The sequence below is a fragment of the Chiloscyllium plagiosum genome, chromosome 19 (assembly GCF_004010195.1).
Source record: "Chiloscyllium plagiosum isolate BGI_BamShark_2017 chromosome 19, ASM401019v2, whole genome shotgun sequence".
Lineage (NCBI taxonomy): Eukaryota > Metazoa > Chordata > Chondrichthyes > Orectolobiformes > Hemiscylliidae > Chiloscyllium > Chiloscyllium plagiosum.
In genome coordinates, this window is record NC_057728.1 from 9,718,637 (window position 1) to 9,737,725 (window position 19,089).

General features: G+C 42.1%; 1 protein-coding gene across 3 annotated transcripts in view; it reads right to left on the reverse strand.

The window, feature by feature from the left end:
- gxylt1b (glucoside xylosyltransferase 1b) overlaps positions 1 to 15,403 on the reverse strand; it is an 87,625-nt gene extending 72,222 nt beyond the window's left edge. The window contains exon 1 of one of the 3 annotated variants that reach the window (XM_043709049.1): positions 14,776 to 15,399. In XM_043709049.1, coding sequence (XP_043564984.1) covers positions 14,776 to 14,948 — 173 coding nt within the window. In that variant the 5' untranslated portion in view covers positions 14,949 to 15,399. Of the gene's footprint in view, positions 1 to 14,775 lie in introns of all 3 variants that reach the window. The other 2 variants (XM_043709050.1, XM_043709052.1) reach the window with 2 other exon arrangements.
- Between the last annotated feature and the right edge of the window lie 3,686 nt (positions 15,404 to 19,089).

Here is a 19,089-nt window from a genome sequence, read left to right on the forward strand (position 1 = left end):
ACAGAGTAACCACCATCACTAACCAATTACTCTCAAACTAGGGGTTCACAGCAAAGACAAATGTGAGCTCCAAAGTCTTAGGATTAGCAGACAAATGCACCAGGTTAGTACAATTTTTGTTAATGCAATAGTGGTTGACAAACGAGCATCGAAAACTGTTGATGAATCAGCAAAAACTTTTGAGGTGGTGTTAAAAGCATTTGGCATTTACTTCAATCCCAAGAAAATCTTCCTAATAGAAAAGGGCATGGTTTAACCAGAGAAGTGAGAAACTGCCGAATCTGCCAGCACTTCTATAAATGACAAAAGCAAAATACCACGACTGTTGGGAGCTCCAAAAAAATGAAAACAAAGTGCTGCAAGTTTAGCAGTGTCTATGGAGAAAGAAATGGAGATAATGTGTCAAATTTGAATACACTTCTTCGAAAGATTTAATCAATTAGTTAATAATTCTAAGTATATCATAAGGAAGAATGTCCATCAGGGAAAGCAAAATGTTGTCGCTCTGGGAAAAATAAAACAGGCAATTTTAATAAATATTACAAGTCTGGAACTACTCTAAAACAAGATGACAAAAAAAATCTGATAACACATTAATTCTAAGATTTGAGATTTTTAAAATAAGCTAATTAGCAGATTTCCTGGAAAAAATTAAAGACCCAGACAAGAAGTCCTAGTCCGTGACATGAGAGGCAAAAGGCTTCAAAACAATATTTAAGCTAGATATGACAGCAACGGTTTGTTTTAGTGGATTATTTAAAATGGCATCACAAGAATTTAAATTCAGCAAACCAATCTTAGAATCACAGCATTCCCACAAGGCACCGACTCTCCGAAGAGCATCCCACTCAGACCCACTCTCACCCCATGTACCCCCATAATCCTGCCTTTAACATGGCTAATCCACCTACCCTGCATATTCCTTTATACTATGGAGCAGTTTAGCATGGTCAATCCAACTAACTTGCACATCTTTGGATTGTGGGAGGAAACTAGAACACCTGGCAAAAACTGAATCCCTGGCACTGACAGGCAGCAGTGCTATCTATTGTGTTGCCCAATATTACATTACAAGGACAAGGAGGGCCACATCTGGAAGGGCATTTACATCACCACACTCTTTTTGTTATAAATATAAGAATTATTGAAACACAACATTACACAATGAGTAAATGCCTTTCTTCAGCAGAAAAAGGTGATTAGTTGGATCTTCTGTAGGAAGATGAAATCACACTGCAAAATGTCACACTTGGTTTCGAGGTGGAAGCTTATTCACCAACGTTAGTTAATATTTTACCAATCTCACAGAGGTTAGTTCGATATCTGATAGAACAAATGAATGATCGTGACTGTTAAGCCAGCTAACTTGAACACCTTCCAGTCACTAAAATGTGAAGAAAATATTATGAGCAGCAGAAACACTGAACAATAGTGGATGACCTGTAAGTTTAGTAAGAGATTTGTGATCCTGAGATCTAAGAAAGATACCATCTTCCAAGAATCCACGAAGGTCACCTCGACACCAAAAATGCTGAGCAAGAATATAATCATTAGTATACCGGCATGTGACCTCAGCAGCCATAGAATATTTTACTGCAGAACGCCATACTTGTGTCGTAAATAATTAAGTTTTCACTGGTGGGTGGCAGGTGGATAGGCGGCCTTATTGAAGAAGTTTATAGAATAATGAGGGGTATAGATAGAGTTAATGTTACTTATTTTCCCCTTCCCATCCTCCCGTCAAGATGGGGGAATTTCAAGACAAGGGGGCACTTTTTAAAGGTGCGATGAGAAATGTTTAAAAAAAAAGACATGGGGGCATTTAAAAAAAATACACAGTAGTTCGCATGTGGAATGAACTTTATTTTGTAAAGATGTGGTTCAGACCTAATTGAACGGTGGAAAATCATGCTCATGTAAAATTGGAAGAAAAGAAAAACCAGTAAGCAAAGGGATTTTCCCTGAGACATTAAGCAAAAACCCTATTAGGGCAGAAAGTATAGACAAGTTTCCGACAAGCTGGATGCAGAATTACCAAACAATGGAAGGACCATGATTACAATTCGTTAAAACAACAATTCGGATTTTAGAAGAAACAAGAGAGATACAGAGAGAGGTCTTACATGACTTGAATGCAAAAGGCGTAATCAGTAGGAATACTATCAAAATTGGCAGCTTGAAATAAATCACCTGAAATTGCTCAAAGACATCAACAGAAATGATCTTTCTAGGCTAGCAGGAAGAGAGAGACAACCTCTTAAATTAAGATTTCAGGGCAGTTATGATGAGAATGTAAGTAGTTAAATATTTTTTGAAAATCACACTTAGAAGGAGATGTGAAGTATGGGGAGTTTTGTTTTTTCTTCACTCATTGGATGGAGGTATCACTGGCTAGGCCAGCATTTAGTGCCCACTCTAATTGCCCAATGGACAGCTATCAGTCCGGAGTCACATCTAGGCCAAACCAGGTCACGCTGGCAGATTACTTTCTCTCAAATACAGATGTGCTTTTACAACAATTGCCAATGGTCACTATTTATTTAGCTGGTCCCAGAACAGTAGACTGGGGTTCTGGCTTACTAACTCAGTGACATCACCACTACACTTTCTCCCTCATACTATGATAGAGTAGGTTGAGAAGTTAATGGAAGAGTGGGACTGACTCTAAATACTACTGGATTCCAATATCCCGATGGGCAAGAGGATCCTAACTAAGCAGACAGTTAATTTTGGCTGATTATGGCATAACTATATTCCTAGTAAACTCAAAATTTGTCAATCCAATTCCTTGACCTGAAACATCAAATAAATTAGATTAGATTCCCTCCAGTGTGGAAACAAGCCCTTCGGCCCAACCAGTCCACACCGACCCTCCGAAGAGCAACGCACCCAGAAACATTCCCCTACATTTACCTCTGATTAATGCACCGAACACTACGGGCAATTTGCCATGGCCAAATCACCTAATCTGCACATCTTTGGACAGTGGGAGGAAACCAGCACACCTGGAGGAAACCCACGTAGACACAGGGAGAATGTGTAAACTCCACACAGACAGTCGCCCAAGGCTGGAATCAAACATGAGGTGAATTAAATTCATAAATGGTTAGAACCAAAAGAAAAGCAATGCTGCGAATGGGTGCTAAAGAGAGATCCTTTTTCTCTAAAATTACTAAGAATTCTAATTGATTAATTTGTTCACTTGAAAGTCAATCTACACATATTTGGAATTCTCTTGTGAAGTGGATGTACATCTGTGCTGAACCTTTGCATAACTCAATTTCTAAATCAGATACTGAAAACAGTTAAGAGAGGTCCAATCCTATCCCAGAGAAAATTGTTCCAATTATTATTATTTTAAATCATTAAATATAAGTTGTTCATTGTCAATTCCTTCTTGGGATATTATACCTCTTCCAATAATAATTACACTAAAAGGAGAGATGCACAGTCCACAGGTACTCAGCTATAGCTATAATCAAGCAGATTCTGTCTTTGTGGCAAAACTTTCCCAGCACTGTTCACCAACTCTCAAAGGAGCAACAAATACCATGGCCAACTTTCCAACTTACTCTTAGTATTATTTAATAGACTTAATCAGTGGAGCAAGGACTAACAAAAATTAAAATAATTTACCATTTCAGTCAGGTTTTATCATCTCTATCAACATTGGCACAACCAATTTTTTCTTTCCAGTACCAATGTAACATTTTTTTTTAAACCCGAAAATTGTTCCTCTACAATTGTAGCTCTATAATGATTAGATCCTGAACTGGGTTATGACCTCATCTTATGAGCTCATTTATACTGTCAGAGATGTACAGTACAGATACAGACCCTTCGGTGAAACTCATCCATGCTGACTAGATATCCTGACTTAATCTAGTGCCATTTGAAAGCATTTGGCCCACATCCCTCTAAACCCTTCCTATTAGTATACCCATCTAGATGCATTTCAAATGGTGTAATTCATTTAATTAGCCTCCACCACTTCCTCTGGCAGCTCATTCCATACACGTACCACCCTTTGCATGAAAATGTGTCCCTTAGCTCCCTTTTAAATCTTTCCCTTCTCATCCTAAACCTACGCCCTCTGGTTCTAGACTCCCCCAACCCAGGGAAAAGACCTTGTCTATTAACCCTATCCATGCCCCTCATGATTTTATAAACCTCTATAAGGTCACCCCTCAGCCTCCGATGCTCCAAGGAAGACAGCCCCAGCCTATTCAGCCTCACCCTATATTCAGCTTCAAACCCTCCAACCCTGGCAACATCCCTGTAAATCTTTTCTGCACCCTTTCAAGTTCCACAACATTCTTTCTATAGGAGGGAGACCAGAATTGCACACTTTTAAAATAGAAAAGATATTAAACTCCTGTTATTTACGGAAGAACAATGCCACAAGATTCCATGGCTCCAAACAGAGGAACTATTGTTGTTCAACAGTCAATAAAGCAAGCATTAAGTACCATCTGTCCTATATTCCAGAGTCAAACATGAATGAACAGGTGAATGGTGTTCAAATGATAGATACAACTAAGACAGATCCTAGAGGTTAAGCAGTCTACTCAGTTTTTCATGATCACTGTTAAAATCAATTCCTCTCCTACTAGGAACTAGTGTGAACCCCAACCAGCAGCACCCAATCAACTCAAGTTCCATAGGCACAGTCATCACAAGTGCATCACATCTGCAGAACCTGCTCAGCTCAGGACAGATGGGTCAATCCCATGGTAGCACCTCTATCAGAGTCCACTGGCCATCCAGTCAGCACTCTCCTCTCAGCATGAAATGATATTCCTTTTACATAGGTATTCTTGCGAACGGCCTGATGAAGACAAAGTGAAAAGCTTCAACAAAACATACATTTATTCAGCAATTATTTTTGTATTGCTAAATTATATTTTATTCCTAAAAATTCTTATGTACAGACAGATGCCAAAGCAGTTCTGCACAGTCTTCGCATACAAAGAAAAAGAAACCAAACACTGGAATTTGACATTTCCTGCAGTTGCAAAAACCAAAGGCATTTCCTATTCATGCAGGACACAATTTCCATACATTTTGAGGCAAAGGGAGAATCTGATAACTAAATGGACTCATCTTGTACTTCAGCAGAAAAACCTTAGACTGATTTTTCCCCACTGTGCCTTGGCAGCTGGCCCAAACTTTAGTACATCGCTCAGCGCATAGTGCTGCTCTTGGAATGTGCCAGACTGAAAATCTTGGTTGAGGTCAATTCTATGCGCTGAAAGAGCAACAAGTTTTAGGCAGACCAAACAGCATCTTTCAAAGTGATAGTCCTCCAGGCGCAGTTGATGTTTGTCATAGTACACATCCTGGGGAACAGAGTGTAGAGCACAGATTCCTGCATCACAGATCTGCTCAAGGTGAACCTCAAAAACCAGTGCACCTCTCTCCAGACCTCCTTTGCATAAGCACATTCCAGAAGGAGATGTGTGATTGTCTCTAAGCACCCCCCAGACAACTACTTCAAGGGCAGTATGCAGTGACAGAGAGCACCCTGGCATATATGAAGAGCTTACAGGTTCTCACAAACACCCAAATTACATCTTATTTTTGTTGGAAATTTCTGGTGACGAGGCATTCTGCCAAAAGACTGACAGTCTGCTCAGAGAACCATCCAACGAAGTGGAAGATGGCTCAAGGGGCTCTGGTGGTGCAGGCTTGGGGAATAGGCCAGATCTGCACCACATATAGCTACATAGAGTACTTCATACTCGATCATCAGGATTTTACCTGCAATGGAGAAGGAACGGTGCTCCCTTCTGTCCAGATTCCGCCTCGCCTTGACAATACCCTCTTCCCAAGTTTGACATGCCCCAGCCCCTCCAAACATATCAAACACCTTCCAAATGGGACCTCAAGGTGAGGGGATTATTTAAAAAAAAAACGGTTGACCCAGTTCCCAAAGTACATGCCTTGCTCTTGCTTTGATTTACCTTGGCTCTAGCAATACTCAGGTTCTGTACTACCAAAAAAAAAATTGTTTTTAAATTTGCTTCATCTTTCATCTGCTCCATTAAACAATCCAAGCCACAGTTACTGTAATAATCATAGGAAATGCTGTCCTATCTTGCTTTGAATTTGCATTTGCAAGTGCAGTAGTTAGCATATTTCACAATGAGTAATTTTGAGAAGATTTGTAGCTCAGGTTGATGTTAAGTATATAAGTTAGCTTGAAGCTTGGTTTTCAGACGTTTTGTCACCATACTTGGTAACATAATCAGTGAGAGTGTCTAGTGGAGCACTGGTGGTATGTCCTGCCTCTCTATTTACATGTCTTGGTTTCTTAAAGGTGGGTGATGTCATTTTCACTTTGTTTTTTCAAGGGAAGGTAGATAGGGTTTAAATCGATATGTGTATTGATGGGAGTTCTGGTTAGAAGGCTATGCTTCTAAGAATTCATGTGTGTGTCTTTGTTTCACCTGTCCTTGGATGTGTGTTGTCCCAGTCAAAGTGGTGTCCTTTGTCTGTATGCGTAGAAACTAGTGATGGTGGGTCGTGTCTTTTGGTAGCCAATTGGTGTTCATGTATACTGGTGACACGTTTTCTGCTAGTTTATCCAATGCAGTGCTTTTTTACAGTTCTTGCGTGGTATCTTGTAAATGATGTTAGTTTTGCTGGTGGTATCGAATGGATCCTTTAGGTTCATTAGTCGCTGTTTAAGTGCATTGGTAAGTTTGTGGGCTACCATGATGCCCAGGGGTCTGAGTAGTCTGGAAGTCATTTCACAATCTTTCCTGTAAAGCAAAGACATCCCATCTAGGGATGCTCACATGGAGATTACAGAACTGCTTCTGAAGTCTCTCGATAGAGAAGGTCTCATGCTGAGAGTATTTCTCCCTGTTCTCCTCCACTTTCCTCTTCTTCCAGCAGTAATATGACAGAAGCATACTTCAGGATCATACTTCATTCATACTTCAGTGAGGCCAGTTTTGTATTCAATCTTCAGTCAACATAGAAAACTTCAGAAAATACAGAAATTGCACTACAGTTAGCCTATGAATAATCCACATTCCTTTTTTTGGAACAGATAGGTGTGCGAAATTAAAGGTGTTGAGAATAGGAAATGGTAGCTTCAAATCAGCATTGCACTCATTTGTCTTATATCACATTGTTGGATGACACTGGAATTGATTAAGCTTGCATGCGTCGATCCCTAAAAAATATTAGCAGTTTCTCACAGGGATCCATCAAAATTCTCTCTTTGTTTTGGCTCAAGAGTGTAAAACTTATTGAGTTTTACTGAGCATTAAATTTCCTAGCAAAGATTTCAAAATAGAATCATTAGAGATTTGCTAAGCATGTAAAATAATTAACTAAATATAAGCATTTGTGAAGCTCTTGATTATTTTCAACAGCTTATGAAAGGCATGGAATTAGATCTTATGTAATATATATTGCAATGCAAGTTCACCATGAAAGCATGATTTAAGACAGGACAAAAGGTGACTATCAGTTGCATTCCTTTACACTTGTTCTCAAGTCCTGCTTAATAAAATCTAAGACCTTGTGTCAAAATTAGGAGATTTTGTCCCACTGTCCAGTCAAGCAACAGCCCAATAGAATTATACCTGTGCATCTTTGTACTATAGGAGGAAACCAGAGCACCCAGAGGAAACCCACAGACACAGAACATGCAAATTCCACTCATTCCAAGGTTTCAAACAAACCTGGTGTCCCTGACACTCAGGCTACACGACTAACTACTGAGCCACAAGGGAATCCTCAAATAGGACTCATGACAAATGAAATCTCAAAGGTAATGAGGTGAAACACAAACAAGAAAACTTGTAACTTATTATCATAAAGTGCACTACCACCCTTCCTTCTCAGCTAATGAATCAATTCTCCACGGCAAGTAGTGAGGGAATTGAAAAGAGGGGAAAATCCATTTGACCTTGTCTTCACTAATCCATACCATAGATATATTTATCCATGACAATCGTGGTAGGTCAGTTTTTGGGGTGATGAAATCCTGTCTTTACATTGCAATACCCTTTACATTGTGTTATGTAGCACTACTACTTTTCTAAATGAAACAGAACTAAATCACATTTAGCAACTCAAAACTGGGCATTAATGACACACTATGGGCCATCAGCAGCATAATTATATTCAGCCACAATCTGTAAGCCCACAGCCTAATATAGGGTAGCAGAGGATATCGGCACCAGATACACGAGAACACCTCCACGTCTCTCTTCAAACCACTCACCATCCTGACTTGGAAATATATCACCATTCCTCCAGTGTCACCAGGTCAAAATCTTGCAACTCTTTTCCTTACGAGATTGTGGATCTACATGCAACACGTGGACTGTAGCATTGCAAGAAGCAGCCCATCTTTTCAAAGGCAACTAGGAATGGACAATAAGTTGGCGTAGCCAGCAACATCCACATCCTGAGAATGAAAAATCTTTTTGAAATCCCTTACCTCTTCTATTTCGACAGGAGAGCATTTCTAGAGCAGCATCAGGCACACCTAAAATTTGTATCGACCTGGTGAAATTACAATGTAGGACTATTTGCATGACGGAGAACAGAAGCAGCATGCAATAGACAGGACTAAGTGATGGCACAGCCAGTGGATCAGATCTAAGGTCTGCAGGCTTACAGTTTCCCGTTGTGAATGGTGCGCGTGATCAAACAACTAACAGAAGGCAGAGGCTGCACAAATATCTTCGTCCTCAACAATGCGGGGGCATGGCACATCAATGCAAAAGGGAAGGCTAAAATATTTGCCACTATCTTCAACAAGGCACGCAGAGTGGATAATCCACTTCCTCCTGAGGCCCTCCCCCAACAACACAGATGGTCTTTAACCGTTTCAATTGATTCCATGTGATATCAAAAAATGGCTGAAGCGCCTGGATACTACAAAGGTCATGAGCCCCAGTATTCCAGCAGTTGTACTCAGGACTGGTTCTCCAGAACAAACCGCATGTCCCTAACCTAACTATTTTCTCTAACACTATCCTCCCAGCAACGTGGAAAATTGGCCAGATATTGCCTGTTCATAAAAAGCAGAACAAATCTAACCAGGCCAATTACCACCCCAACAGTCTATTCTCCAAAGTGATTGAAGAGGTTGATAACTGTGAAACCAAGCAGCACTTGCAAAGGAATAAGGTGCTCAGTGACACTCCATTTGGGTTCCACCAGGGACATCCAGATTTTCTGACTTCATTACAGCTTTGCCCAAACACTGGACAAAACAGCTGAACTCCAGAAGTGAGGAAAGTGACTGTTCATGAAATCAAGACAGCATATATGGAATATGGTGTCAAGAAGCCCTGAAAAAACTGGAGTCAATGGGAATTGGGAAACCTCTCTGCTGCTTGGAATCTCACCTAGCACAAAGGAAGATGGTTGTGGCTTTTGAGGGTCAATCATCGCAGCCCCACTTATCATTGAAAGAGTGCCTCGTGGAAGTATCCTACATCAATCATCTTGTGCTGCTTTAATGGTTTTCATAAAGTCAGAAATAAGAATGTTTGTGGGCGACTGCACAATTTTCAACATGACTTCTAGCATTCCAGGTACCAAAGTAGATCATGTCCATAGGCAGGACAGCATCTAGATTTGGGATGACAAGTGGCAAGAAACACTTGTTTTAGCAAAGTGCCAAGCAAAGACTACCTCCAACAAAAGATAAGCTAACCATGGCCCTTTGACATTAAATGACATTCCCATCAGAGTTCCCATGATCAACATGCTGGGGTTACCACTGGCCAGAAACTGATCTGAATCAACAATATAAATAGGATTAATGTTTTGAGTCCAGTAGCACTTTTCTTCAGAGGAGGTCTGAAGATTAAATCAGACTCAAAAAATTAATTGTTTCTCTCCCCACAGATGCTGCCAGACCTGCTCAGTTTCTCCAGCACTCTGTGTTCTTTTTGTTCATGGGATGTAGGTGTTACTGGCTTTGTCAGCATGTATTGCTAATCCTTAATCGACCTGGTAAAGGTAGTGGCGAGCTGCAGTCCTTGGGAATAGGGACACATTATTATTAGGAAGCAAAACGCAAGATTTTGACTTTGTGATTGTGAAGTAATGATGACATAGTTCTGGACAAGGACGGTCTGAGAGTTGGACAGGAGCTTGCAAGTGGTAGTGTTCCATGCACCTACTACTCTTGTCCTTCCAGACAGTTGGGGTGGGGGGGGAAGGAGGAAGAAAGAGAACTAGTTGTACAGATTAACCAAACAGCTGGACAGGCACAACGGATCAAATAACCTCCAGTGCCCTATCAGTCCATTAATGCTGGACAAAATACTGCAACAAAAACTTCATTTTTAATATTAAAAATCACACAACACCAGGTGAAACACACTAGCTTTCGGAGCACCACTCCTCCATCAGATGATTTTGGAGCGGCGCTCCGAAAGCTAGCGTGCTTCCAATTAAATCTGTTGGACAATAACCTGGTGTTGTGTGATTTTTAACTTTGTACACCCCAGTCCAACACCAGCATCTCCAAATCATTTTTAAGAGTTAATGTCATCCACTTTGGATAACAAGATTCTCAATTTCACAAAAGTAAGTACCAAAAACACTTCCCAGTCATAGACCTGAAATCCATAGCTTCAGATGCTGCCAAACTTACGCATTTCTTGATTTTTCCATTGATATTACAAAAGCAAAAGTAACTGAGCTTTTTTTCCTCCACTTATTGATAGTGTCCCACAGTGAGTTACACACTGCTCACTTTGCAAGGATATAATTTCTGCATGGTACACTAAAGTTACTGTGTTTGCCACAATATACTTTCATAGGCCTCAAACACTGCAGTATTGTTGCAAATAATTAAAATATGAATCACTAGAATCTCATGAGCAAGAGGTTCAAGGAGTAATCCAGATTGGGAACACTTTTTCACTATACTTCAGAGTCACTGATGCCAACATCTCTCATATCTGTCATAAAATGTAAGCCAACCAAGTAGTGAATGTTATCCACCACAGCAAACAGTTCTTATTTCAAACCTTAAGTTTCAATCTTTACCACAGCAGTTTCATTTCTTTTCTACAATGACTAATGGATCAATGAACCTTGTGTTTTATTCCTCCCAAGCTCAAAATAATCAGGCATCACTTGGTGCATCTGTACAATGTACTAGGATGCTTTATCTTAAAAATATGCCACATTAAGTAACTTTGCTATGTTGAAATCTTGATTCTGCATTGTACACTTCAACTTCTGTTTTTCTGCAGGAATTCAAATTGATAAATACCATATCTGTTAAGTTGTTCTTTTCTCCTGTGATCTTCAATATTTGAAGACCTAGGTGTGACATCACAAATCACTGCATACTGGTGTACCTCATCGCTCATACTCTTGCTAACTTCTGTGCTGTCTTGAATCACAGGACTTTCTCTTGCTGTCTCAGTGGGGAAAAAACTGCCTTTCTACACATTCCAACTGGGTACAAGGGGAGATCGGAAAAGAAATTAAAGAAAGATGAAACCTTGGAATTAGAGCAGGAAGAGGCAGGGAAAAAGTATGCATTAGCCAGTCTATCCTAATCAGAGTGACAAAGCAATCCATATGTTCCTCGCACATCGTTAGGAACAAGGTTGGAAGAGGTTAGTGAGAATGTTTAGAAGAAAACCAGCCAGGGGTTATTGTTGCATTCTGAAATTATCTTAGAATGTTATAAATATCTGTTTTATAGTAATTCTTCAATGGCAATGATCAAGGCATTAGAAGACATAGCTTTTCCTATATTAAAAAAACAACACATCACCAAAAGCATTATATATCATCGGGTCATCAATCAGAGTGTCCCTCACAGTTCCTGTAGTTGTACATACAGTATCCCTTACACTTATTCCTGAAGGGCTCATGCCTGAAACGTCGATTCTCCTGCTCCTTGGATGCTGCCTGACCTGCTGCGCTTTTCCAGCAACACATTTTCAGCTCTGATCTCCAGCATCTGCAGTCCTTACTCTTATTCTATGTTCCATAATCATGCTAAGGATGGGCAATAAACGGTGGTCCAGCAAGCAGCCCCCACATCCCTGCAACAAATTTAAGAAAAGCACCATGTGCCTCTCAAAACAAAAGTAAATTCTACTCTTCTACACTGAGATTTTTACTGTGCATTCTGACACTGAATTCAATAATTTTTTTTATTGATAATCAAATTCATTAATTGCATTTCGAGAACCTTTCACAACCTCAAAAGCAATGAATGATTTTGAAGGAGAGACATTGTTGCAATGCAGTAAATGTGATAGCCAATTTTCCCACAGGACGGTTCGAGCAATGTGTTCAGTGACTGGATAATCTGTTTTGGAAGGATCACTACTGGCCAGAGCATCAGGGCAACACAGTGGGTTAAGTGGTTAGCACTGCTGCCTCACAGCACCTGGGACCCGGGTTCCATCCCACCCTTGGACGACTGTGTACGGTGTTTGTACATTCTCCCTAGTCTTCGTGGGTTTCCTCCAGGTGCTCCAATTTTTTTCCACAGTCAAAAAATGTTCCGGTTCAGTGGATTGGCCATGATATCCAGGGATGTGCAGGCTAGGTGGAAAGGATTATAAAGATAGGAAAGGGCTGAGTCTGGGTGGGATGTTCTTTGGAGAGTTGGTGTGAATTCAATGGACCGAATGGCCTGCTCCCACACTGTAGGGATTCTGTGAATGATAAACTGCTCCCTTCTTGTACACGATAGGGCATTTGACCTTTGACTTTCAGGTATAAGAGACGTAGAGCACAGAAACAGACCCTTCAATCCAACTTGTCCATGCCAAACCGATAACCCAACCTAATCTAGTCCCATATGCCAGCACTTCGCCCATATCCCTCTAAACCTTTCCAATTCCTATACTTGTCTAGATGCCTTTTAAATGCTGTAATTGTACCAGCCTTCACAACTTCCTCTGGCAGCTCATTCCATGCAAGCACCACCCTCTATGTGAAAACGTTGCCCGAGGTCCCTTTTATGTCTTTGCCCTCTCACCCTAAAACTATGCCCTATAGTCTTGGACTCCCCCACCTCCCAGAAAAGACCATGTCTGTTTGTCCTAACCACGCCCCTCATTATTTTATAAACTTCCATAAAGTCACCCCTCAGCCTTCAATGCTCCAGGGAAAACAGCTCCAGCCTGTTCAGCCTTTCCCTATGGCTCAAATCCTCCAACCCTCACAACATCCTTGTAAATCTTCTCTGAACCCTTTCAAGTTTTACAATATCTTTCCGACAGGAAGGAGACGAGAACTGCACGCAATATTCCAAAAGTGGCCAAACCAATGTCCTGCACAGCTGCAACATGGCCTTCCAATTCCTATTGCAATGCTCTGACCAATAAAGGAAAGTATACCAAACGCCTTCTTCACAATCACTTTCAAGGAACTATGAACCTACACTCCAGGGTCTCTTTGTTCAGCAACACTCCTCAGGACTTTACCATCAAGTGTTTAAGTTCTGCTCTCTGATTTGCTTTCCCCAAATACAGCATCTCACATTTATCGAAATTAAACTCCATCTGCCATTCCTCTGCCCATTGGCCCATCTGATAAAGATCTCGTAATGAGGCAACCTCCAATTTTGATGTCATCTGCAAACTTACTAACCCTACCTCCTTTGTTCACATTCAAAACATTTATATAAAATGACAAAGTGGATCCAGCACCGATCCTGGTGGCACACCACTCACTGGTCTCAGGCCTCCAATCTGAAAAGCAACTCCTCTACCACCACCCTCAGTCGAGCCAGTCCTGTATCCAAATGGCTAGTTCTTCCCATATTCCATGAGATGAACCTGGTCAAACACCTTACTGAAGTCCATATAGATCATATCTACTGCTTGGCCCTCATCAATTCCCTTTCTTACTTCTTCAAAAAACTCAATCAAGTTCATGAGACATAATTTCCCACACACAAAGCCATGCTGACTATCCATAATCAGTCCTTGCCTTTCCAATTACATGTCAATCCTTCTCTCAGGATTTCTTCCAACAACTTGCCCATCACTGACGTCAAGCTCACCAGTCTATAGCTCCCTAGCTTTTAACATCTTGTCTGAAAGCTGGCATCCCAGAGTAAGCACTCCAGGCATAGACAAAATTGTACATTCAAGTTTCCGCATGAGACTGGGAACACAACACTGACTCAACAATTTGAATTCTACAATAAAGCTAAACTGACAGCTTAAGAGAAAATCATGTAAATTCAATCAGCCTCAATACTTAGTCATTACCACATTAATCAAACCTATACTCTGCTGTTTCAAAGGGAGGGAAGGTGGAATTGCACATTTATCTCCTGCATCCTTTGGGGAGTGGGGACAGGGGTTGCACATTTACCCCCTGCATCCTGGGAGGGGAAGAGAAAACACATTTACCCCATGCACCCTCGGGGAGCGACGGGGGGGGTTGCACTTTTACCCGCCTCGCACCCTCGGTGAGAGGGTTGCACATTTATTCCCCGCATCCTCGGAGGCGAACTGCACATTTACTCCGCACTCTTGGGAGTACAGTACAGGAGTTGCATGGCCCGGGACGGGGGAGGGGCATAGGGCAAGAGTTGCAAGAGGGGTGTGTGGGGAGAATTGCTCCCGCACCCTATGGGCAAGAGCACATTTCCCGCAGCACCTTCGGCGGAGGGAGTGACTTTACCCGCCGAGCCTATAGGGGACGCTCTTACGGCCGATTACCGGGGACGCTCCATTTTAACGATACTGCCACCCGAACGGTGCCAGGGCGCCTCCCAATGAGGGAGGCCTCCGTTACTTTTACCTGCTTGGCGGCAGGCCCCCCGCCCGTGACCGTCCTCGAGCTGGGCCTCTGCCATCCGGAGTGGGCGGGTCTCGAACTCCGTCCTCGGCCTTGGCGATCTCGTTGAAGACATAGAGGATGACGAAGAAGGCCAGAGCCGAACACAGCAACACCACCCGCAAATAACGCCGCATCGCAGCCCTCAAGGCCTCCGCGAATACAAGGGAGAGAGCGCGCGCGCTGCCGCTGGCGGTAATTTAAATTTGATGTCCCCGCCCCTTCCAACAGTCTCTCGAGTCCTTAGGGTTTCTCAAAACTCATGAATGGGTTAAGCGGAGGTCCCGCCCCGCTTATTGCCCATTGGGTACTCGCAGTCCGTCAATCGCATTACGCGTCCGGAACATCCAACAGCAGCAACGGGACATGGTTGGTAGTTGTTGCGCATGCGCAACGCACCCTCTTTCACGCGCCGATGCCGCCTGGAGGAGATGCCAAGACAAATATTGTTAATGTCGTTTTGGGATGGTCCTTATTGCTAGAGAAGAAAAATGTCCAGCCACAGCCGGAATCTCGAAGTTATTGACTGATCGAATTATGTGATTCAGAAAGAGGCCACTTAGCTCATTGAATCAAAGATAGAAATTGCTGGTCTGCAGCATAGAAATCCCTCCAGTGTGGAAGGAGGCCATTCGGCCTATCAAGTCCACACCAACCCTCTCCCCTGCTCTATCCTATCCCATCCGCGCATCCCTGGACACAATGCACAATTTACCATGGCCAATCCACCTACTCAGCATATTTTGGATGGTGGGAGGAAACCACACAGACACAGGGTGAGTGTGCAAACTCCACACAGCCAATCGCCCAAGGATGGAATTGAACTCAGATCTCTGGCGATGAAAGACAACAGTACTAACTACCAAGCCACCATGCTGCCCAGCTCTAAAGAGAAACCAGAGTTAATTTTTTGGGTCGAATTACCCTTCCTCAGAACTCAAGATTAGAGTGGTATTGGAAAAGTGCAGCCGGTCAGGCAGCTACCGAGGAGCAGGAAAATCAACATTTTGGGCAAAAGCCCTTAATCTGAAATGGCAATTGAATGCCGACACAATGATCCACTTAGTCTCATTCCTCCACTTGACCCCTTTAGCTCTGTATGTTTGTATGTCTCAATCAATTTCCTTCTCAACTTAAATTATTGGTTCCAATCTCACAGACCTTGTGGACATCCAGTTCCAGGTTACTAACATTCATTAGATCAAATGGTTCTTCCTTACATTCCTCATATGCTTTTGACTCAATCTTAAATCTGTAGCCTCTACATGTAATATAATGAGATAATGGGAGAGCTGTGCTTTGCCTATCTCATCTGAGCCTACCATAATCTTTTCTAACAAATCTGTACTCTAAGGAAAACAACCCCAGCATTTGCACCCGAACCTTCTAACTGAAACAACTCCATCCAAATCTCCTCTACCCTCTTTCAAGAACCTTCACTCATTTGTTTCTTCGATGATGTCCAAAAAATTTCATCATAATCCTGCACTGCAGCTGTCTTGAATGGGTGATCTGATACAGTCGTTTTGGACATCCAGACTGGTGTCAAGTAACACTGTGTAATACCTCCACAGGATTCATTATCAATCTGATGGTGGCCATTTATCTTAGCAAGGTTCAACTGCTAACTGGTATCAGTATTAGATACTGTCTAGTTGAAAACACTTCTTTGGTAACTTCTTAAACTAATTGTAGATATATGTTTCAATGATGTTCAGTTTGCAGATGATGGCTCATAAGTTCATCAGATAAAGGAGTAGAATTAGTCCATTTGGCCATTCAATCATGGCTGACATGCTCCTCATCCCCATTTTCCTGCTTTCTTCCCATAACTGTTCAACCCATTATCAATTAAAAATCTGTCCAACTCCTCCTTAAATTTACTCACTGTCCCAGTATCCAACATATTTTAGAGTAGCAAATTCCACAGATTAACAAAGCTTTAGAAGAATTAGATTTTCCTCAACTCTGTTTTAAATTTACTAGCTCTTTATCCTAAGACCTCTCATCCTAGAATGCCCCATAACAGGTAGCATCTGCTCCATGTCTATTTTATCCACACCTTGAATACCTCAATTTGGTCTCCCCTCATTCTTCTAAATTCCAGAGAGTATATACCTAAATTGTTCAATCTTTCTTCATATGATGAACCCCTCATTTCTGGGAACAATCTCGTGATCCTCCTCTGAACTGCCTTCAATGCCACTAAATCATTCCCTAAATAAGGGACCAAAACAGTGCACAACGCTAAAGGTGCAGTCTCACCAAAGTCTTGTATAGTTGCAACAGTACTTCCTTACCTTTATGTTCTATTCCTTTAGCTATAAAAGCCAACATTCTATTTGCTTTCTTTATTATTTGCTGTACCTGAATGCCAGTTTTCTGTGACTCATGAACGAAGGCACCTAGATCTCTCAGCACCAGAGCACCCCGAACTCTCTCCCCATTTCCCATTTGATTCACTGAGCATATGGTCTTAGCCTTTGTCTCTCTTCCTCCTTTTTGAAGTGGGGAGTGGGAGTGTCCTTGTTTTGATTTTTATTCCACCAAAGTTCCACAACAATGTAAGAGCTTATAAAACAGTAATTACTGCACCTAGAATTCGAGGAAATCCGCTCCAATACCTCAGCCACAATTTTTTTCCCAGGTTCAGCAAAGATTTACAAGAATGTTGCCAGGTTTGAGGGTTCAAGTTGTAGGAAAGAAGCTGAATAGGCTAGGGCTGTTTTCCCTGGAGCTTTTGAGGTGGAGGGATGGCCTTATAAAGGTTTATAAAATCATGAGGGACATGAATCGGATAAATAGACAAGATCTTTTCTCTGGGGTGGGAGAGTCCAAGACTAGAGGGCATAGGTTTAGGGTGAGAGGGGAAAGATATAAAAGCGACCTCAGGCAACTTTTTCACACAAAGGGTGGTGCTTGCATGGAATGAGCTGCCAGAGGAAATGGTGGAGGCTATTACAATTACAGCATTTAAAAGGCATATAGACCACTATAGGAATAGAGGGATGAGGTTTAGAGGGATATGGGCCAAGTGCTAGCAAATGGGAGTAGATTAATTTAGGATATCTGGTTGGTATGAATGTGTTGGACTGAAGTGTCTGTTCCTTCAGATAATTCTCTGAGCAGGGCAGGCAATGGCCTTGTAGTATTATTGCTAGACTATTAATCCAGAAACTCAGCTAATGTTCCGAAGACCTGGGTTCAAATTCTGCTATGGCAGATGGTGGAATTTGAATTCAATACTTTTTAAAAAATATATAATCAAGAATGTACAGGTGACCATGAAACTATGTCAGATTTTCTTCCCTGAAGGGCATCAGTGAGCCAGATGGATTTTTCAAACAAGTGACCATGGAACCAATCACTAATGTCCTCCAGGAAAGAAAATCTGACATCCTTACCAGGTCTGACCTATATGTGACTCTCGAACCACAGCAATGTGGTTGACTCTCAACTGCCCTCTCAAATGGCCTATCAATCACTTTGAAATCTCAACAAAGAAAAGAAACTGGACAATTCACCCAGCATCAACCCAGGCATCAGAAAAGACAATGGTAGAGAGAGTCCTGTCGACCCTGTGAAGTCCTCCTTACTAACGTCTGGGGGCTAGTGCCAAAATTGGGACAGCTGTCTCACAGACTGGACAAGCAACAGCTCATACTCATGAGCTAGACATTGAACGAAACACCATCATCATCATTCCTGGAAATGTCCTGTTCCACCAGCAGGACAGATCTAGTAGAGATGGACAGTCCATCTTCCGTAATTACACTGGCACCACTCCTCACCTCGTCCTTCGCTACATTGATGACTGCATTGGCACCACCTCGTGCTCCCGCGAGGAGGTTGAGCAATTCGTCAACTTCACCAACACTTTCCACCCTGACCTTAAATTTACCTGGACCATCTCTGACACCTCCCTCCCCTTCCTGGACCTCTCCATCTCTATTAATAACGACCGACTTTTTTTACAAACCCACCGACTCTCACAGCTACCTGGATTCCCACCCTACCTCCTGCAAAAATGCCATCCCATATTCCCAATTCCTCTGCCTCCACCGTATCTGCTCCCAGGAGGACCAGTTCCACCACAGAACACACCAGATGGCCTCCTCCTTTAGAGACTGCAATTTCCCTTCCCACGTGGTTAAAGATGCCCTTCAACGCATCTCGTCCACATCCAGTACCTCCGCCCTCAGACCCCACCCCTCCAACTGTAACAAGGACAGAACACCCCTGGTGCTCACCTTCCACCCTACCAACCTTTGCATAAAC